General features: G+C 38.9%; 1 protein-coding gene across 4 annotated transcripts in view; it reads right to left on the bottom strand.

Moving 5' to 3' along the window:
• Positions 1-22,334, bottom strand: part of CRYBG3 (crystallin beta-gamma domain containing 3) — an 85,772-nt gene that overhangs the window by 25,410 nt on the left and 38,028 nt on the right. For all 4 annotated transcript variants that reach the window (XR_003531412.1, XR_003531413.1, XM_027666153.1 and 1 more), the window contains exons 4-12: positions 16,193-20,627; positions 15,167-15,214; positions 14,710-14,825; positions 13,598-13,745; positions 7,490-7,629; positions 6,075-6,189; positions 5,185-5,220; positions 3,983-4,116; positions 2,081-2,207 (exon numbers count right to left, since the gene is read on the bottom strand). Coding sequence is in view for 2 of the 4 variants with exons in the window: in XM_027666153.1 (XP_027521954.1) it covers positions 2,081-2,207; positions 3,983-4,116; positions 5,185-5,220; positions 6,075-6,189; positions 7,490-7,629; positions 13,598-13,745; positions 14,710-14,825; positions 15,167-15,214; positions 16,193-20,627 (5,299 nt within the window). In the remaining 2 variants the exon portion in view is untranslated. The remainder of the gene's footprint in view (positions 1-2,080; positions 2,208-3,982; positions 4,117-5,184; positions 5,221-6,074; positions 6,190-7,489; positions 7,630-13,597; positions 13,746-14,709; positions 14,826-15,166; positions 15,215-16,192; positions 20,628-22,334) is intronic.

Here is a 22,334-nt window from a genome sequence, read left to right as displayed (position 1 = left end):
TCAGGCCCTGTGAGCCAGGCTGAATTGTTTTCAGGTCTGGGCTGACCTCAAAACCAACACAGCCAAGGTCACCCGGTGTGATGCTCCAGCAGAAAAAATACAAGTCTGGCTGAACTGGCCCTCCATGAGACACAGTGGTGGGTGTGTATAAGAACAGGGTCAATGCCCAACCCCACTTCCTACTTAAACTGACCATGAGTAATGCATGGTCATTTCACAAAATCCTAAATCTTCTAGAGAGAATCTTAAATTCAATTTGACTAAAGCAGAATTCTAGGGAAGGGCAATAAATTCTGATATGCAGGAACACCCCCCATTGCTTCTCCTGAGGGAATTTCCGAGGTTATGGAGAAGATCTTGTACATTTGCTGTTATGCACACAGAACTAGTTTTGGATTTTTGCCCAGGTCCCCTTGAAAACAAGAGCTTAGTACTAAAATATTTTTAAAATCCTGACCTTAAGTATCATATACAAAGTCAGGAAGGGGAGCATATGGCAAGCCTGAACACTGACACGTGTGGTGCACATTGGAGGGAGGCAGGCAGGCAATCTGCTGGTCAAGCCAAACAACAGAATGCCAGTGCCCTTAGTCATTTTATTGGCAAGCAGCTCATTGCCTTTAGTTATGCTACAACTTGAGGAAAATTGTTCCCTGCACTTGTATTTTATTAAATATTGACACATATTTATATGCCAGTTTGAATGATATATGTTGATTTATGACTGCGAATGATACACATTTTTAAAACGTTTATGAGTTGAGTCTTGCCAACTCTCCCAGGTGTGAGTCAAATTAAATAAATCCATATATGTGGAGGGTCACTCTTACTAGCCACACACATAATTCTAAGCTTATATTTATGATCTTTGCCAAGAGGAAGATCTAAAAAGATCAATTTAACTTGCTGACGTATCCTATGTATAGCTGGAAAATAGAGAGAAACTAAGATTAGTCAGTAATTGAACAGGATTCTGCATATTCAAAATTAAGAATCCGAAGAAATTTCCTGCCTGTTTTTTTCTCGGAAACCTGAAAATAAATTATTTAAAGAAGTATAGTTTTCTTCAATTCAGTTTATTCTCCTATCTTTAAGTTGCATGATAGATTCTGATTTTAAACACAGCTTTTGCTACGTGCCTTTCATAAAAACCAAAGCTGCAAATTGTGAATTTAAGTATGGCCTTCTTGGGTTCACATATATTTTTTATTTTTTAAAAAAGGTAATGACTGTTGAGACAGCGAGTTTGCTCTAAATGCCTATCTTCAATCTTCACAAAATTCCTGGCTCGGGAATATATCACATCTCCTCAGATGAGGAGATGAGTAATCTGAGTATACAAAACTGAGTAATATCAGAGTGAACAATCTGAGTCTCAAAAGGAGCCACTCTTTGCAGCTGTTATTTAAAGTTCACAGAGTTTCCATTATAATAAAAAAATCTTCAAACCCTCGAACAAACAAACAAAAAAACCCAAACCAAAGGAAATGACAAAGAAGTTCTAATCCCATGTTTCCCCATCACTAAGAAGTCTTTGCCTCCAATACTGGACTCTTACAGATAGTTTTTATTATTATTTCATCTTTGCCTCCACTAAACCCATTTTAGCAGAAGGGATTTTTTTTTTATCATGATTATTTGTGCTGCCAAAATTTTCTGGCAGAAAAATCACAGAGACAGAGGGTAATGCTGTTTTAAGGCTTGTAACAGCTGCTGCGTTGAAAAGCTATTTTTATTTTAATAAAGAGCTACACTGTACACTTAGGCACGTTATGCTTTTAAGAAAATTCTGTCAGATTCAAATAGCTTGAAGTGCAGAAGGGAGGCCCTTGGAAAATCTGGCAGGTAGACAAGGAATTCTGCACGATATATTTTTTTGTATGAGCATCACAAAGATTATTTAGAACCTGCTTCTGCTTTGCAATGCGTACACAGTTCAGCCAGCAGGAGAAGAATAAGAATGAACACGGGCAAAAGATGGAATGACTAAGCCCAAGACAGCTGTGCCATACAAAGAGCAACCTTTCTCTTTATGTACAGAGCTGTGCATAATTTGTGTGAAATTCATAGGAGTACTTACAGCCTGGAGGAACCGGAAAGACAGGAGGACACTGTCAGCTGCCCCCCAGGAGTGTCTGTCTTCATAATCTCCCTCCTCCAGCAAGTACTGGTGGCCTTTGTAGCGTTCCTTGTCATAGGCAACCCACCTATGGCACAACAAGGGAAAGAGAAGTCAGTAAGAGCAAAACAACTGCACACACCGCTTTCCAGAACAAATGAAAGGGGAAGAGAACATCCCAGGAACACTAAAATGAGTATCACAAACTCAGCTGATGAACAAAGCAATGCTTCTTTGAAACCACAAACAGGTAATCCATGAAATGTTCTTTGTGGATCAAAATCCCCCCATGTGATTCTCTGTTCAACAATAGTTTATTCACGTGACACTTCTCCATGTGCCTCCTCTCAGTCAGCCATATTCCCAACCCTAATATTTGGTACTACAGAGACTAATAAGCATCCAGTTGCCAAAACATTCCAAAGTCACCAATTGTCAATGATAAAATAAACAAGCAGTAGATATCTTCAGTGGATTAATAAACAATGAGTTTCTACCCTTGCTGGAGCTGATGGCAAAATTAACAGATTTCAACAGAACAGAATTTTGCCTGCTTATACTGTTTCCTGCTTGAATCTAAGAACACAGGCATATAAATAGACAAGCAAATTGAATACATAAAGTATATTGCATATGGAATATGTTTTAGCACTAAATGAATAAAACCTTTTAAAGTATTTCTAAGAAATAGATAAGGCTCAATTAAAAGGTGTTTCCATATCAACTTCGAAATCTCTAATGGAGCTTAATTCGAAAAAGTGCTTTCCTCTCCTTCTTTCTTGTAAGCATTTTTTTTTCATCAAAGCTCCCTTGTAAGTATTAGGGCTGCTGTACAAATTCTGTTGGCACTGAATTTTGGCAGGCAGGGATAGCTTTACTTTTAGTACCATTTGGTTTACATTAATTCAGCTGTTTAGGTTACCGCAGTACTAAAAATAAAAGCTGCCACAACAGACAGAACAATGATTTTTAATAACTTGAGGCTTCCCAGATAGTGAATACACAATGCATTTATGAAGAGATTACTCGAGGAGTAACAATTAAGTTTGTTTTTAATTTAGTGCTCATAAGATACTGACGACAGCCTGAAAGGATGTATGTTATTCAATCTTTATGGTGAAATAACAACATGGAAATCCCCTAAGGAACAAACCCAAAATTTTCTGAAAACTGTGTTATTACTGAGGTCTTTGGCAGAAGGTCTTGGAAGAGGCTGGAAGAACAACATGAGGGGTTGGCAGCTCTCTAGAATAGCTGGTGCTGAGTCTGCCTTGTGAGAGCCCACCTGAGGACTGTGTTACACAGCCCTGTGTTATATGACACAGAGAGGGGCAGGGCTACAATAAATCAACCCAATGCCTCAATAAAGGAAATTAATAGTAGATTCTTAATTCCAGACGACATGCAACAGGTGACAGAGGAAAACCATTAAGACAATAAAACAGTTTATATGTTTCAGAGGTATTAAAATGCCAAACTGAAGAACTAACCACACCTACCCAAGGTCATTTCAGCAAATTAAGTAGAGACTATCAGAAGTATAAAGCAATATCAATAAAGCTCTGTGTGAATGCTCTCATTAAGGAACAAAGTGGCCTAGTTTATTGACATCCAAATGGTAAACACTGACTCCACACCTCTCACACATTTAGCTTTATCTTCCAACATTCCCTCAGAGAGATAAGCCATATGTAGAGGTAGTTGTATCCAAGGGTGATACTTGACAAAAGAAACACATACTCCTTTCTTTTCAAAATGTTTTACCTGGGAAAAATTCCAATCACCACTTAGTTAGCACTTCTAAGCAATTAGTTATGCTTTCCTCCTTTAAAATAAATAAATATAGAAATGAAATATACTTACACTCCACCAATTACACGTATTGATCCAATTTCCCAGAACTCCCCTTCGCCAGCAAACAGTGCAGGGACAGAAGTGACATTTTCTGAAAACTCTTTAGACCATCCTCCAAAGTGGGTTTTCTCATATATTATTATCTAGAAAACATGAAGTTGAACAATGACCTAAGTATGCCCTGAATAGTAATTTGAAGTTTGTGTTTATGTACTGCTACAGCATGTGGAAGACCTCTTTCCCCCCAGCCTCCATCACTACAAAGAAAATTCAGTATTGCATTCCTCAGCCCTTCTGATTCCTGAGTGCCCTGAAAGCTGGAGACCCTATTTGGGTTTACATGGGCTTGTCAGGCTATTTGCAGACATTTCCAGACAGTAGGATACTTATTTACACAACTCTATACACATAAATGTACTCTCCAGCTACATGACTATGATTTATATCCTGTAATCCTGTGCCTGGGCAATGAATATTAGCCTGCAGTGAATCCTACCTGGTCACAGGTAGACAGATGGAGCTTAACCCTTTAAAAGTAAAAAAGTGGTCTTTGCCTGTACTTTGCTAAAGTTATTTGAATGACCCCCTTCAGGTTCCTCATCGGCCCAATCACACAGATCAGCTATTAACAGTATTAATATTTGTTGCAGTATTTTAAAAAACTCCCAAGTTGTGCATGTATCTGTACAATTAAAAGTTACCTAAGGCATTAGCATTTTTGTGGAGAACTAGAAAAAGGAGGGAGAAGGAGCAATAACTCTGGATTAGCTTTCTGCTCCTCAGATCACAGAAGGATCATGGTCTCACTCACAACTCTTGTATTGGGATAAGGCATAGGAAGGAATTCCTGCACCCTTCCTCCCTTTCCCCTTCTTTATTTTTAAACTTGGTATGTTAAATGGGAACAGCTCTCCTGATCCCTTTACCATTACAGTAACTAATGTGTCAAGTCAAAAAAACTGGTTTTATTTTGTAAAAGCTTTAAAATTCTTCTATAGCAAACTGACGTTCTGTTAATGTGAAAAATGAACTACTACTGCTTTTACAACTCATGAAACACTGACTTTGACAGCATTAGTGAATTCTTCTTCAGCAGCCAACACTGAACACTTAATCAAATGTCATATACCCAAGAAAAAGAAAACAGCTTAAATAAAGGCTTTATATTTCAAATGTGCTAGTATTTTATTCTCAGTGTCCTCAGTGCTTACCTTGACATTCATTGGCATTTGTACCTTCAGTCCACCCTAAAAAAAAGATGGGGAGGAAAATATGTATTTATATTAAAATTGAAGTTACACTTTGACACATATTTTACAGTACTACCAGAGCACGAAGTCTTTGTAATCATATTCATCTTTTTCAGTGTTGGCCATATAAAACACTAATTTAAATACTTTGATATTTCAAAAGGGTAGGGACACTATAAACCTGACCTACAAACAAATCAGTGCATTGATAAGTCTGTAAGGCTGAAAGCAATTTAAAAATATTCCTTCATTGTCTATTAGCAATATAAGGGACATAATTTACCATGTGTTTTTAAACTAATTTATACTGCCCAATTTTAAAAATTAGCTTTTAAATCTTTGTTGTATGACTTCCTTAAGCACAGACTGTAGAGCTCCAAGGAATTATAAACACCAGAAGAGAGAGAAAACATAAACTGACATATTCATGGTCAAAGAGCAAATACAACAAATCCATCTTCTCTGGAAATTTTAGTGAATGATGTTCTGTGAGGGAATAAGACACCTCACTTGAGTAGTGACTACAGAGACTGCTATTAGGTCTTATTTCTTTATGGCTTTTAAACTCTCTCTCTGTAGGCTTGCTATGTATACAGCAGAATTATGTGTTATACCCTTTTACATTCTTTCATATGTAGATCTACACGTTGTCTATTAACACAAAAATTAGCTGCACCTTCCAAGATTTTTGTGCAATCTGTGGTCAGAACAATATTACACCCCTTTCTGGTCTTCCATTCCCAGAAAAAAGGAACATTAGAACCCAAGTTATATTTAGGTCAAAACCACTGGGGAAGCAACAGTAAGAAAAAGGAAGGTACACAGTCATTAGGAATTTGTGAAGTCCTCACCATTTTTAAGGGACGCAGGGATTTTACATCTGCTGATGGAATTTCGGATGGCAAATCGCATTCTTCCAAAACCATCATCTCTCCCTTGTAATTAAAGTCTGAGTAAGCAAGCCATCTATAACAGTCAGGATAAATGACTCATTAATCTCATTAATTAGATGACAAAGATTTTATTAAAATTATTTTCCTTTTGTACTCATAAGAGCTAGATACTGTTTTAGATACTAGCAGCACATCAAAACAAAGCTGTAGTTGAATACACTGGCAACATCACTGCTAAGAAAATCTCAGATAGTTTCTCTCAGTCCAAGCTAAATATAAATGAAAGAGAAGAAAATTACCAATTTGTTCACTCACTTCAAAAAGCCATTTTGGTATACTACGAGTATACAAAAAAAAGTCAGTACTAAGGATGAGATCTGAATTTTCACCCTATGAACTAAAAGGCTTCTAACATCAACTCCACTTCATTTTTTTCAGTGGACATTATTAAACTATGATGATTTACATCACTTCTTTGTAAAGCTATTGTAATTTTGACATGAAAATTAAAAATGCTGAGACTCCTTCAGACTGTTTTAAATGGAAAAGAAAGCTGAATGTAGAAGTTGGACACAGGCTTAGGAGACCAAATAAGGAATGGAGGAAGAGGCATTGAGCCACATGAGAGTGATTTTCTTAAAGCTACACAGATCATAAGCAGTTAAAAGTTATACTAAGTCTGATCTAAGAACTAAAACAAGACTGTTTTTAATTCCTTCACCACCTCAAGCTTCACAGACATATTGTAAGACTGTGGGAAGGACGACTTGGCTCATGTGGAAAGGCAAACTCAAAACTCTTTTAATAGAACTAATGTCATTCTGCAATGATTTATGAGAAGAGACACAGAACTCCCAAACTTCAGGAACTGTGAAGTGTTGGCCACTTACCCAGGAAAGAGCCTATTCTGCTCAATACAGGAAGTGCTGGGCTACCAAGGGGCCTGGTTTCATATTGCATCACCTCTCTCCAGAATGTCAGGATATGGCTGCAGCTTGAGAAATGCTTGGGTGATGTAATACTCATTTTCTGGTATTCAGCCACAGTGTTATAACAGGGTGGGTGACTAGGGAGACAGCATCTATTCTCCAGTGAACTAAAAGCTGAGCTGCTTCTATTTATAAAGCTACTCAAAAACTGAATTACAGACAACTTCTGCCAGCAACTAGGAAAAATGCCTTCAAAAATTTGGTTCCACTACTAGGAGCCCATAGAGCACAATGCTGAAGGGTAGAGCTGGGAATATCTGCTGTATGTTAACTGATTTGTAGCAAAACCCCCTAAATATTGTTCAGATTTCTGACTGACTTTCATTCCATGATGTTACTCCTCTACCTGCTGGCAAAATGCCATTAGAAAGGCTCAGTACTCACACTCCTGACTTGACCCTTATGTAAGGGTGTTTCTCAACATCCAGCTCTTCTAAACTGGGAATTGCACCCTGTATGCAGATAGGAAGTCCCTCTGTACTTCCAGCTGCCAGGCAGAACTCCACCTCTGGAACACCACAGTCCTGTGGAAACAAATCAAAGGGTAAGGCTGTGTGGACATCCACAGAGTCCCTGAAGAACTGGGAGTGCTTCCTTATTTTCTTCCCCCTGTCTTCTCACTCTTCTAACATAACTCCAGGTTTCATATGATGGAAGGGTTTTAGCTTTTTACAAATGGAGACTGGAAGTTTTAGAAAAGTTATGGGAAGTAAATTTCCAGTAACTTTTGAAGAAGAACTGTGCATTTATGCCTGTCAGGTTACTTTCAAAAAGGTCAGTTTAAATACTCTCCAAGTATTACAATACTGATTTTTAAAAAAAAAAAAAAGACAGTGCTTCCATAACACACATATAAGATACACATGATGCACACATAATTGAAACTTTCTAGAAATGTCTACTACATTCCCACCTCCCTCCCTCCATGATAATTAAGTTCTGTAATGAATCCAACTATGGTATAAAGCCATATGAGTTCAATTTTCTGACGTGCTAAATAAATCTACAGCATTTTAGACAAAGAAAGGAAAAGATCAGTATTAAAACCCATCTATTTTAGTAGACACTTTAGGAATTTTCCTGTTGCACAAAGCAACAACCTCTATTACCATACTGAAGGTTTGGAAAACAACTTGTTGAACACATGATCTTCCCTAGAATTTGCAGGGGTTTTATTGAGTCATCCTCATTTAGCAATATTTATATAAAATGCATTGCCAATACTTTCTTCCCCAGCACTCAAACACATCATGAATCAACAAGGAACTTGTAAAACACAAAAGCCTGCAGAGAAACTCAGCACCAGGGCACAAAAGCTCTTAAAGCTCTTGTTTCACACAGGTTTTGAGTGGGATGTTCATGGAGTAACATCCCACTGCCTCTTGATTAGTGTTTTTCAGCAGCTATTTAACTGTCAGCAATAAGTGTGGCAATTATAATAGATGCACTTCAGGATGTTATTTCACTTTCCTTATGAGACCTGAAGGAACACAGTATACTCTTTTGGCAACTCTCCCTCATGCACGATCACGTTTCCTCTGTATTGTACCCTGCAAACAATGCACGCTATTTGTTTTTAGAGCAAAAACTGCAATACCAGAATTTTTCTTTTCAGATGAGCAAAACCAGAAAAACTAGGAAAAAAGACTTTCTAGTACAATGCTACTTTATGGCAAAGTGCTAAGGAACTCAATTCTAAGTGTAATGCAAGGCAAGTTTAAAAAAAGTAAAAATAATCTCCCCACAGTTTTCACATGTATATGCATCTTACTAAATCCCTTTTGAAAAATATCTGAAGTTTGTGGGGTTTTTCCTAATAATACCTGATATGTGATAAGGCTGAAATCTGTAAATCCAACAATAAAGCTTGATACAGGAAATCAGAAGCTGCACCTCTAAGAATTCCCCAAAGAATACTCTTAATGGTTTCAGATAAATTCTGAAACAAAGTACCTACAAGACGAGACAAGTAGCAAAATAAAGTATCTGCCTGCAGGCTCAGACAGAACACCAGATGGAGGATGTGCAATTTAATTCAGTAGGAAGCTTTTGTTTTTGTTTTTCATTTAAGATTGGAAAAAGCCAGTCTGTATTCTCTTTTCAAGTCTGCTCTCCTGACTCTGAAGCTCAAGAGATGACAAATGTAGCAGAGTAGGTAAAGCACAAGCACTTATAATTACATCTCTCCTATTTATCACCATCTCTCTCCAGCCAGATTTTGACAGTCATAAAAACCCTCTATTCACTGTGATGGTATTTTTGTGTGTACTAGATTAAGTCCAGAAGCTTCTCTCATGAAGTGTATACTGAGTTTTTCACAAAGTAAACTGAGGTTTTCATCAAAACCAATTCAAATATCTATTTTTAAAGGTAGCAACATGTTTGAGCAAGAAGCACATCATAAGTTCTAAGTACATTTTTTAAAGTCACAAATACACATTTTGCCCTAAATATTGAGTTCAATTCACCTATATTAATGCACAGACTGCAGAAAATGGTAACATCTATTATTACTGTGTGGGATGAACACTATGTATTTGCAGATGTATGCTCAAATACTATGCCATTAGTTTATACAATTCAAGCATGCAAACTTTAGCTGGGTAAATATTTGCCTTAGCATGTTCATATTTGCCTGAGCACATTTAATAGGCACCATTACTTTCAGAGGCTTCTTTAACATTCCTAATAAAGCCACCATCTTCAGAAACAAAATGAAAACCACACAAATATGACAGCATTCAGACTGAGAACTAGATCCTTCAGTCCAAAGCCCTTTCATCTGCAAGGCGTCGAGATTATGGAATGAGATACCCACATGCAAAACTATTATCATGCAAAACTACCACCACAACGTTTCAGGCCAGATTCAAAGCTGGAAAGTTTTCCCCTGCTATCCCTGCCCCCCATACAGCCTTGCCACCCCCATCCCAAGCAGCCAAAACTCACGTTATTCACTATCCCACTGACACATCGGGCAAAAACACAGTAAAAAGCACAGCAACCCAATTAGGTAGCTGTGCTCATTTCCAATGATAACACACAACCAGCAAACGCTTAGGCAGCTCACAGCCTGCAGGCATCCCCCTCTGCCTTCCTTTATTCTGTGGTGTTCTCCTCCTACCTTCACATAATCATCCCAGAGTGCCTGTGCTTCCCTCATGGTCCGTAGGGAGCTGAGGTATTTACAAAAGCAGAGGGAATACCCACATTAGCTCACAGAGGACACTTCCAAATGACTAACATGGCCCTCAGCAGAAAGGTGAAGGATTCTTCTGAACAGGGTTAAGATCACCCTTAAGACCTCAGCAGCAAAAGTTACTCTTTGGTGGCGTCTCTGACATTTTTCTGGTCTGACCAAGAGCTCTGCCAGCAGTGACACACCCAGAGCCTTCAACCCGCCCAAGGTGGTCTTGGCTGTTCACCCTTCTTCTGGATCCAGGGTTCCACCCCTACCAGCACCATCAGGCCCAAATAAATTCAGCACTGTGAGATGCTCTCCTTGGACCTCCAAGCTGTGGTGACCAAAGTGATCAAAACAGCCTGTTTAACTGGCATAGCTTTTTATGCCAACAACAGGACAAAGAATGACCAAAGTCTGGCTCCTTAAGCAAAAATGCCACAACAAGGAGGAGAGAAGGGTCTATTGAAAACCAGGTTTATTTAGTTTTGGTATTCACATGACTGCTTTTTAATACAGTCTAGACTCACATCTTACTTTTTACACATGGTTTGTCCTCAGGACACATCAGCTTCTGCAGATTTTTTTAAATATTACTCTCCATTGGTCCTCCAGGCTTTTTTACCCATTCATAATTCTTGCTCCCAGTGCTCCAGCTTTGTATCACTCTTGCTACCACCCATCATCACCAAACCAAACCACAGGATTCAACACAGCTGGTAGTAAAACAGAATAATACTAAGGGAATTAATGATTACTGTCCTGTAAATACCAACTAGAAAGTGAGACAAGCTGAAGCTATTGGGTGTTTTCCTATGGCATCTGACTAAAGTAGTCCCTGCTTAAATTATTAACTTCTTTTCACCTAGCAAACCACACAAATGAAAGAAAGACACACACACTCTACATATAATACTGTGAACAAACCCATTACAAAGAGTTTTGCTTAAGGAGAGTCCATAAGGAATCCAGTTATTCCCTGCCTAACCATCTTGCAGACAGTGATTATAAACTGCTGTTTCAGATCTTCTGTCATCTTGTAAAACATCGGTTGACAAGATTATTCCAGAATGGTGAGGTCAGGAGCATTTCTTAGCTCGTTTTTGGGAAAATAACATTTAGTTACCCTCTCTGGGCTTCCAGAAACAGATGGAAAAAGCCCTCCAATTGCATTTGCAGTAGGCCAGAGAACTGACTTTGCTAAACAGACTGTGCTGCAGGAGCTGCATTGAACCTGTGTGTCCAGGCAGACTTTGCTGGTCTAGGCTCATGCTGACTTCCTTGGTGGAACTCAGTCTCCACATTACTTCAGATGGGTCTTCATTTTACTGATTGCACAATCTGTTTCTTTGGAACCTCCTCCCCACAAGTTCCTTGAAATTAAATACACATGGACACACCTGATGCTTATCCACAGTTAGGCCACAAACTAACCACAAAGCCAACAGAATCTTTGCTTTTTTGTGGAGGCTTGAAGCCAAATCAAGGGCATAAAGCCACTGACAGACTGTTTTTCAGCCAATCTGCTAGTAAAAAAAAATTAAAAATAATATTAAATGTACCTCCTACACTTTCTTTAGTAAAAGTCTGTTTTTCTCTTCTTGGCAAGTCATTTTCTTCTCAAATATTTAGCCACTGTTCACATCTGATAACTCAAGGCATCTGAGCAGCTATTAAAGAAGCACCATAAAAAGCCACTTGCAGATTTAGAAGACAAGCCAGAAAACCTGCACACAGAGCCAGTATGGCCAAACTAGTCAGGAGAAAATGCACTGAGCTACCCAGCCTGTGACAAAGAGAATGACAGTAAAACATGTGGCCCTGCAGATCACACACACGAGCTGCCTGAAAAACAAACAGCCACTTGTCAAATAAAAGCAATGCCTATATAAATAAAAAATTAGGTAGCATTTTGGTAAACTACCTTCTGAAAGTACTTCCACAACCTAAAAAAGAGAGATGCTTTCATGAATCAAGGTTTAGAAGACAAAACCTGGTTTAGTGAGCTCCACACCCCTCTAGCTCCATGGACTAGCAGCAAAAGCACTCCTAACCAACCATACCTGCTAGAGCTTTAAGTTACACAAGAAAAATGTTGATTACTGAACTAGTGCACTGTAACAAAGCTTTCCATCTGTGTTCCATATAAATGGACCACATACTGGAAGAAGAACAAAGGTCAAACCTATTTAGCTGTGCTACAAAGATTTTTATCAAGCATGATGAAGCTAAACACAGTATCCTTCCTATTCAAGAGTTTTCTTTCATGCCCAAAACACATCCAGTTTCCCTTGGATTCAGACCACAGTTCTACACCTTACTGTGGAATTCCTTTATTTATTTAGTTGCCTTCCATAGTATTGATCAATATTGCTATTACAGATTAGTCAAAGGCTTTTAATCTGTTTAGCTCAAAGAAATGTTAACTTCATTATTCCTGCCTTCACCCAGCTTCTGAACTTATTGTTAAGTGTTTGAAGAGAAGGAAAAAGTATTTCTAATTGTTATGACATTATGCCCCTGTACTGATGACAAAAAGGTTATCAATTTTAAAATGAGCTCTATTCCAGCAGAGAACAGAGAAACCACTTTACTGAAAACCTTTCACATTGTGATACAAATGATAATTCACTCACAGTAAGGGCCATTGCCCTGTGAATAACTGGAATGTTACACTAAACAAGGAGAGCACTAAGTCTTCTTAAGTCACAAGATCTGGTAAATATATTCCTCATTCACTGAATAACAATGGGCACATTATTTTTGGTTTTAGACATTTGATTCTTATCTTTTCAACAGAAAGCCTTTTAAACTTCTGGCTGTAGGCAGAGCCACATGCTGTAGGTGTACCACTTGTCCATGTGGAAACCCTACAGACAGCACAAAACTGTAGAGGGAACAACAGTGATTTCTGGAGGCTACAACGTACAAATGGGATTAGAAACCCAACTCCTAACTTGTGAAACAGAAGCCACACAGACACATCAGCCAGCTTAAGTTTAAGATAAATCTTTGAAATGATTTCATTTAATTTCAAATAACTGGACAGGTAAACATCTAAAAGGAGGGGAGTCGCTGTGTCCCGTGAAGGTGGTGGCAAAGAAACACAAATAATCTGCTCACTAACTCAGGATGAAAGGGAAATTTAGCACAGCATGAGCCCTAGAGTTTATCTTCAAGGCAAAAAAAGTGATTCATAGCAAATTTGAACTGTCAGAAACACTATACACACATTGTCCACTGCTAGCAATACACCACTATTCCCAACAACTCAATTCTATGTGTGAGCATACTATTAAGGAAGTCTGTACCTTTGTTACATGTTTGATTGAACCAACTGTGAGGTTTCTTCGATGAGGTTTCATGCCTGGGAGATCCCAAAGGTGATCCAGCACAGCCTCTCCTTCTTCTAGGACATATTTTCGACCCTGGAACTTTGGTTTCTCATAAAAGATCCAACTGTAAAAACAATATCATGAACTGAGTTGCTGCTGTTAGGTGAGACTGTCCTTACAGAGTACATCTGATGAAAAGCCCACTAATAAGCTCTTCTAATCAAGGCAACTATCACATATTTCTTATACTGTCCCTCAACAATCACATTCACTTTATTATGGAAAAGTAAAATACAGAGTTCTATAACATAACTTAAAATATTAACTGTATAAAAACACAGCTAAACCACAGTGTGAATAAACAGCCTTATTTTACCAGAACAAATACATTAACTGTCACATCAAAACACGTCATGTTCAGGCAGGTACTATGCAAGGCAAAACCACACTAATAATGGCATTCAGCATTTCTTAGGATGTGAAAGCGATGTATGCAAACAAGGCTGCCTCAAAACTGCATAAATGTCACATGCATTGTTACCGTGGCTGACAGCCAGAAACATTCACTGCAAACACTGACAAAGACCCAGCCCCAGCTTCCCAAAGCAAATATAGAAACACTTGCAAACTTAAAAGGTACTCGTATATATCCACATTCCTCCAAATGTTACAGTCAACCCAGCACTGAGACTGCTTATTTTATGGTCCTTTTGCAGCAGCTACTGTATAATGAAACTGAGCTGTAAAAAAAAGAATTTCTTTGACATACACATGCTTCTGGTCATGATTACAGCTGTACTGCCTCAGCACTTCAGGCAAGAACTCTAAACTTACTTGTGGCTCTATCAGAAACTTTCTGTTTGAAGCTAGTTCCCAGGAGAAACAATATTTTTTATTTTTTTTGTACTGCAGCATTTGAAGCCTTGTTTCATGCTTTTTTTCATTGGTATCAGTCTAATTATAAAGAAAGAAAAAGACGCTCTTGCAGATCGGATGTGTGCCATAAATGAAAGAAATAAAAATACAAGAGAAATGCATATGCAAGTCTTTAGGAAAGGCTCTATTTAAATATGACCTGGATTTCTTACCATCCTCTAATTATCCTGAGTAATGTTCCAATGGGAAAGTTCCACGATGAGGTATCTGGCACATCAGAATGAACTTCTTGTTTACTTTTGTTGCCATAAGTATCATAAATAACAATCTGAAACAATATACAATGAATGAGGGCCCACTTCAACATAGAGTAGAGACAGTTATTTTTTTGCTTGCAATTTGTGCCCACTCAACTGGAAGGCTACACATTTTCTTCTCTTATGAAACACTCTACTGAATGAAAACAACAGCTGCTGAGAACACAGTAAAATGACTAGTGGCAGGATTTTTAATAATATATTCTCATTATCAGCATGTCCAAACATATGCAAGTAATACATAAAAACACATAAAACTAGACTAATAACTTCAGACGCCTTTCATTCAAAAGCTTTGGTATAACAAATTATTCCATGTATCATATTGACTTATAAGGGAAATTCTGCTTACCTTTCCTGGTCTTGGATTGTATTTGAGACTTGCCCTGTCAATGAGGTTCTGAAATTAAAAGGACATGGCAAACAACTATTAACACCTACAACACAAAGCACAGGCAGATCATTCCGGGTCCACTATTCCTACACAAGTACACAACTGTCCCTAATAGAAACAACCAAGACCTTTTCCACTGCCATTCAGAGTTGGTGTCAATAGTTTAACAGAATCAATCAGTAGAAAGTGACATGTGCTAGAAAGGAAAAACTACTATTATGGAAGTTATAACCTTTACAAATGTATTACCCTTTCCCAGCACACAATCAACTGCATCTCTTACCAGTGGAAAAAACCCAGAAGACAGCTCTAACAAAGACTGAAGTATTCCCAACACTATGGAAAGATTCCTTCAGTTACATATTTGGCCTATGTGGCACTGTCAAATTCTAAATATTGGAAGAACTGTTTTCATACTCTCATTTGCCAATACTTTAAGTAAACCAAAAAAGAAATTTTAATTTATCAAAGCAGCTATATTACTTGCTAACTGAGCTATAATTTGTAGAAGACACTGTGATGAAACAATCAAGTAGCCCAGGAAGCAGATATTTGTATCTTTTTTGGACAAGACAGCTCTATTAATCCCAGAAGTGAAAGAAATAAAAGAACAATTTTCATACAAAAGGCAGTTTCATTATCTTCAAGTTGAAATGCCCTTAACATAGATAAGTCTGTTATGCTATTACAGAAACTTATGCATATTTTCCAATTATATTTTCTGTTCACATATTCTATTTTACAACTAAGCCACTTTCATCTGTGTGCTGAACCAAGAATACTGTTTTAAAAATTAAATTATCAGAAGACTTTTTTTTTTTAAAACTATGAAACAGCCTAATTACTTTTGACTAAAGAATTACTTTTTGATTACCTTTATGAAAAAAGAATTAATCTTACTTAAAAGGGAGCAAGGAGAATAGGGTAATTTTGAATCTGGGCTAATAATTTTGATTATAAATTTTATGTGATGTGACATCTTACCGCTGACAATTCTCCCAGTTTTGGCACGGTGTTGTCTTGAGACCAGTGAACCTTTGGCTGCAACATATCCTGGAGAATGCTTCCAAACCTGGTCCCCTTCTCAGAAGAGGAATTGCTGGCAGATTTCAAGTACTGGTAGTACACACTTGTAGGAGGATGTGTTAAAGCACCATCAGCTTTCTCTGGAACTGATTTACAAGGTGTTTGACTGGGAGAAGCCACATCTGGAAACTGTTCTGGTTGCTCCTGTGAGTCAAGATGTTCTTTTGAAAGAAGAAACGATTGTTCAGGAAGCAAAGATCCATTCTGGTCGTTTGATTGAAGGGTTGTTTTTAAATTCCCTCTCCACTGGCTGGAAAGACAGTCCTCTTCTCCCTCAGCATCAAGCATGTTTTCCTCATATGACAATTCTTCCTCCTCCACTCCATCCTCCTCCTCCTCCTCTTCCTCACTGAACCGAGCAGTGAACTGCAAGCGCTCAGAGACTGACTGGAGAAGGGAAAGCACGGAAGCATGATCAGTGTTATCTTTGGATATTCCACCAGGACGGCTTTCCGGGGACACATCTGTGGAAGGCAAGTCCTCCTGGGAGCTGTCGTCTTCGTAGATGGGAGACAAGGAGAAAGGATACACCCTGTAGCGCTTGGCCTCCACGCTCAGGAACGACTCCGAGCCACGGCCATCTGTGGCTGCATTCAGCTTGTTGTCCTGCCCACAGGGACTGGCTGACACGTGCTCGTGCTTCGCCCTTTGGCACATTAGATGATCCACATTGTCTGAGGGCAAACCAGAAGAAGGGAGAGATCCCGTCTGCACATCATCAGTTGAGACGGATTTGTTCTCAGTCTGAAGAGCACCTTCATAAATGATAGTAAAAGAACTGTTTTCCCACTGTTCAATTAGTGGAGAAGAGGCCAAAAGTTCTGTTGATTCCTTCATTTCATCACTGCAGTCCAGACTGTTTTTTTCACGCTGTTCATTTCTCTCCATGTCCTGATCACTCGTTTTTGCCTGCTTCAGATTCTCATTATTTTGGGCAAAGGCTGTGTTGAAGCACTGCTTCCCTTCACTGTTCTCTCCAGGAACAGACAATTCAGGTACAATGAACTGTGTGTCTGTATCTGATTCTGGCCTTACTAAACTGCCAGTGGGAAGAAATCCATTTGTTTGATGAGTAATTGCATTATTTGGTATCTTTTCATCTCTTTGGGGCCAATCTGTGCCATTTGCCACACTATTTGGAAGCAAAGGAGGACCTGAGCAATCTGCCTTTTCACAGTTTACAGTTACACTCCAAGTTTCCTTCACCTCTGTTGGTTCCTGTGTTTTGGCAGGAAACTTTGTATCCACACTTAAAGTCTTTGGCATTTCAGCCTCAGGTTTAGATTTAACCTTTTCAGAAGGCCTTTTACTCTCAGTGCCTTGCCACTGACTGGATGCCAGTTTTTGTATGGCTGAGTTAATGACTTCCTCAACTGTTTCTTTTGCTTTTAATGATAATGCACTATGTAGGTCAATTTTATAAGGGATGCAAGAGAGTATCTTTTCATCTTGATTATCTGTATCCACTCTTTCATTGCCTGTAAATGAAGATGAGGCTCCTCCACTGCTCTCATTAAAATCTTTTAATGACTGCACAGCTGACTGGATTTCTTCTGCTTCCAGCTGTACAGTTTCAGCATTCTGATAATTTAGAATATCCCTGTTTACTAAACTATCCTTGCTACCACAAGGTTGGTAGACACCAAAGGCTTGTTTTGCTATTATTTCCTCCGTAGCCAAATGTAAAACCGAATTCACAATTTCTTCAGCTTTCCTAAACAAAACAGCAGCATCTTGGAATGCAGCCTGTTCTTGTCCCTTCACACTGGGATCTTCCCACTGTCCCTCAGAACAGAGCCCATCTGACTCTGCAGGTGCAGCATCTGTTTGACCACCTGTCACAGGAGGGGTTTCTGAGAAAGCAGAAGCACAGTCACCAAGGATCCCCTGTCCCACAGCATTCCTGCACACAGTCCCAGCACGGGCTGACTCGGATGCTGTTTCCAAAGATTTCAGAGGACAGATGGGTGATGGAATTGCCTCTGCCAACACACTGCTGTCAGCCTGCTGTGTGAAGGTCTCCTCTGTCCCGTCATGAGCTCTGTGACTGGAAGAGTTACTGTTCCCCTGAGCAACGCCCGACATCTTCAAGGCAGAAACAGAAAGGTTGGAGGTCTCTCTGGATCCCAGAGAAGCTGAAGTGGCCCTGAGGATGCAAACACCCCCTGCATTTACTCCATCAGCAGAGCTATCAAGCATAGGTGGAATAATCTCACATTCTAGAGAACCAACTGGGCACAAAGCTCTCCGGTCTCCTGAGCAAGGTGTCCCCTTGTTCATTCTGTCCTCAGGGATTATTCTCCCAGACTCTGCAGCTGGAAAAATAAAGCTGTCCTGTTCAGAAGCAGCAATCTGGTCATTTTCAGAGTTAGTGGCAGAAGGCAGCATTTTTCCTTGGTTGTCAGATGAAGAATCAAGTACTGCGGGTGATATCCTAGGCTCATTGCTGTTTTCCTTCTTGGAAGAAAAATTAATACACCTATTTTCATGAAGAGGTGGAGATTCAAAAGTGATGCCTACATCACCTTTTTCACAGGTGAAAGCAGAGTGGTTGGTCACAGGTTTTCCTTCATGTCTCAAGGCAGAATGAGAAACTGCCAGATTTTTTTCTTGTGACTTAGAAATATGGGATGTAAGTTCTGAGGTGCAATCTTCACAACCAGGAGTAATAAGATCAGCCCCAGTCATACCAGTCTTATTGGTTTTAGAAGTAGCAGGAGTATGATTGATTAAAGGGTAAGGTGCAGTGTCATCTTCTGTGAGTGTAACTGTCTTGGCAGGAATGTCTTGAACACTTTCAAGAGCAACAGGACCATGGTTGTGAAGAGGAATAGAGTTTTTTGAGAGACTCATATCTACAGTCTCAAAGGATTTGCTCTTCTCATATTCAAGACCAGGACAAGAAAGCATCTCTCTGGCATCTTTTAAGATGATTTCTTTTTTCCCCATAGTTTTATTTTTGCACTTGCAGCTCAGATGAAGGGAAGCTGAGCAACAGCCTCCATTTTCAACAGAAGACTTGGAAGTTACAGAGTGAGGTGCTGTCATCTCATCCAAATTAGATTTCACACTTTGACACACACATAGGCATGGTGATACATTGGCAAAGTTTTCCACTGCAACCTCAGACAAAACCTTCATTGTTTCCACATCCTCAGTTTGCAGACAAGGTAAACCAGTGTGCTGTGTGGTAGTATCCTTGGAATTCTCTACATGAACTAACTTGTGACCATTTTGTGCATACACTGGTTTCCCTAAGTCACTCAGTTCTTTACAAGACTCTCTGCCCATGACTCTGCCTTCATCATGTCCAATAGATGACACTGAATTCCTTAGATCACCTGTGGCCATGCACTTTTCTCTGTTGGATTCCATGCTAAGTGAAGGGGGTATTTGTTCATTAAAAGGTAAAAGAACAGTAGCAGGAAAGTCCTGTGGACTTTGCTCTCTTTCTACAGTTGCCACAATTTTCTGTGTATCACTTTTTCTTGGATCAATGTCTTTGTTTGCACTACCAGTTTGCTGATCTGCTTCCTGCTGAAATGTAGTGGTACTGAAATGAAGCATCTGGACACCCAGCAATTGCTCGGAGTGATTCTCCATTTGATGATTACAGCAAAATCCTCCCTTACTCACCTGTAGTTCTTCATTAAATGTCTTACTTATTGACCTGGGTGAATGTAAACAATCATCCTGTATTTCTTTTGGGGACTCCTTATTAGCTGCTTTACTACAATTGTTTTCTTTACCAAAGTTAAAAGTGGCATTTTTGTTTGTCTGAAACAGAGCTTCTGCTTCTCCTGGCAGTCCATCTTCTTTTCCAGTCAAATCATTTGCAGAACTCACTTTGAGGGAAGGAGTAACCCGGGAAGTGGAATTGGTCGGGATCTCACCGTTTCTACCGCTAAATGACAATAATGAATCTAGTGAATACGTCCTTTTAACTTTGGCTGCAGCTAAAGCCTGTTCATGTCTTAAGTCTGGCTCATGACAGGATTCAGTGGATGAAGATGTGGCCTTTGCAGTTATTTCATGTTTACTTCTACTCAACCAATGTCGAGCTTTACCAGACTGTTTGCTTCCCCCTCTAACCGCAGAAGGATTTAATACGGCATCACCTTGGTGATCTTCACCCTCATCTCCTCCTGATTTCAGAGAGGGAGTTCTTTGGATTTCTCCATTTTCTTTGACCATTGAAACATTTCTATTCTCAGGATTTTCTCCTCCTTTCCCAGTAGTTTCTGACTGACTCTTCATCAGCTGCCTGATCCTTGCAGAACCTCGATACGTTGCATAAGTGACCGCGGGTGCTTCTGCCTTCCGTCGTGTCTGCCTGTAACAAGGATCACCACTGTCAGCACAGGACAATCTAAACAGCTGCATGATAATAAAGGTTAACACAAGCTGTAGATTATATCTACAAACTTAAACTTATCTTAAACTGTAGATTACATATAAACAGTACTGTTTACCCACACAGGTGGGTACAAATTGTAGATTGTGTTTTTACTCCTTCTTCTGCTCTTGTTAAATATGGGTTTGTAGGACAAATTATACATAAACACCTTTAACTGAAAAGCCAACTTAAACTACAAGCAAAGAGTAGATGTTGCTATCAGCAACTTCCCTGACTTGTTTTCTATCAGACAACAGAGTTACCACTTACAAATGTCACAGGTCAACATTTGCAGTGATGGAAATAAGCACACTTTTGTGAAGATGTTATATCCTACTAAAGCAGGCCTGTACACTGAAACAGAAGAAAATGCACTGTACTAATGTTCACTAAAATATGGAATTGAAATTTAAATTTTTACCCAAGCCCTCAACATATTGTTAAGAAACAGAATGAGGAGAAACAAAAAATGTGGGGGAAAAAATAAAGTACACAACAGTGGATGCTTTTTTGAACCACAGGGCAGTAAGGAAATAAAGTGAATGGAGATCAGGTAACAATGAAGACTGAATGCTGGAAGGAATACCAAAATGAGAAGCCTAGAAATGTAGCCAGGAATTGGTAGATTTAGACGTTCATTACTCTTAAATTTAGCAGTAAAAAGCACTGAATGCAAAAAACTAAGAAATAAAAGAACTGCCATGGAAGAACTGTGACCCTGATCCTGCTCTTTGTGATAATACCAAGAATAAATTCAGAGCCTGTCACCTCCAATTTTCTGAAGAAGTAGTTTTTCCTCTCTCTTAAAACTAGCAGACATCACAGTTACCTTTCTTTCTAATGCTTCTATCTTTTCCCCCTATTTTTTGGTCTGCTAAAGAATTCTTGTAAAAATCAGTCACTGTCAGCTTTTCCATTCTCTACCTCAGGACAAAGTAGATGCTCAGACTGTGCCTAAACTCCAGTCAGCCTCCCCCTAAACCAAGAAGAAACCTTTTCAAAGTCTGCCCTGTATCTGCTAACCTGGTGGCTGGAAGTAACCATTCACCTGCCTGGGAAATGGTCATTCTCATTTCAGAAGAGCCTCTTGGGGAAAAAAACCCAACAACAACAAAAAAAAGTGTTGGTTAAGATTTTGATTTCTAATACAAAACCATTCCAATATGCAAAAAGTATTTTAATAGCATTTTTAAAAGCTCTTTGCACCTTCCCATTAGTTCACATTTGCTGAGAAGCTGCTACAGCTCTTGAGTTGAGAACGAATAATAGAGGTGACAAATAAAAAATAAATTTACTAAGGAAAGTGAAACATTTGAGCATCATTGAGTAACAGCAACTTCAAATCTTGTCTGTATGGATTCTCTCAAAAGATATAGAAGAATATAAAAATGGAGTGGATTTACAAATCCAAAAATAGAATCTCTTTTCTGTCAAGATTTTGGAGGCCGAGATTCTTACTTCAATATTAATTTTATTTTGAAGAGGGAAATTAATACTATCTAAAATCGCAAGTAAACTTCCTCCTTGTGCAGTATTTGGACACGCAAAGAGTACAAGTGAACTAAAAGTGAAATTATTCATATTCATAAACATTAAAAGAGAGATAAAAACGGTCATTTATATGCCTGTTTTATGCTGTGAGGT

The sequence above is a fragment of the Corapipo altera genome, unplaced genomic scaffold (assembly GCF_003945725.1).
Source record: "Corapipo altera isolate COAL_440 unplaced genomic scaffold, ASM394572v1 RXGC01000115.1, whole genome shotgun sequence".
In the NCBI taxonomy this organism is placed as follows: Eukaryota; Metazoa; Chordata; class Aves; order Passeriformes; family Pipridae; genus Corapipo; species Corapipo altera.
This window is presented reverse-complemented; position numbering and strand designations above follow the sequence as displayed.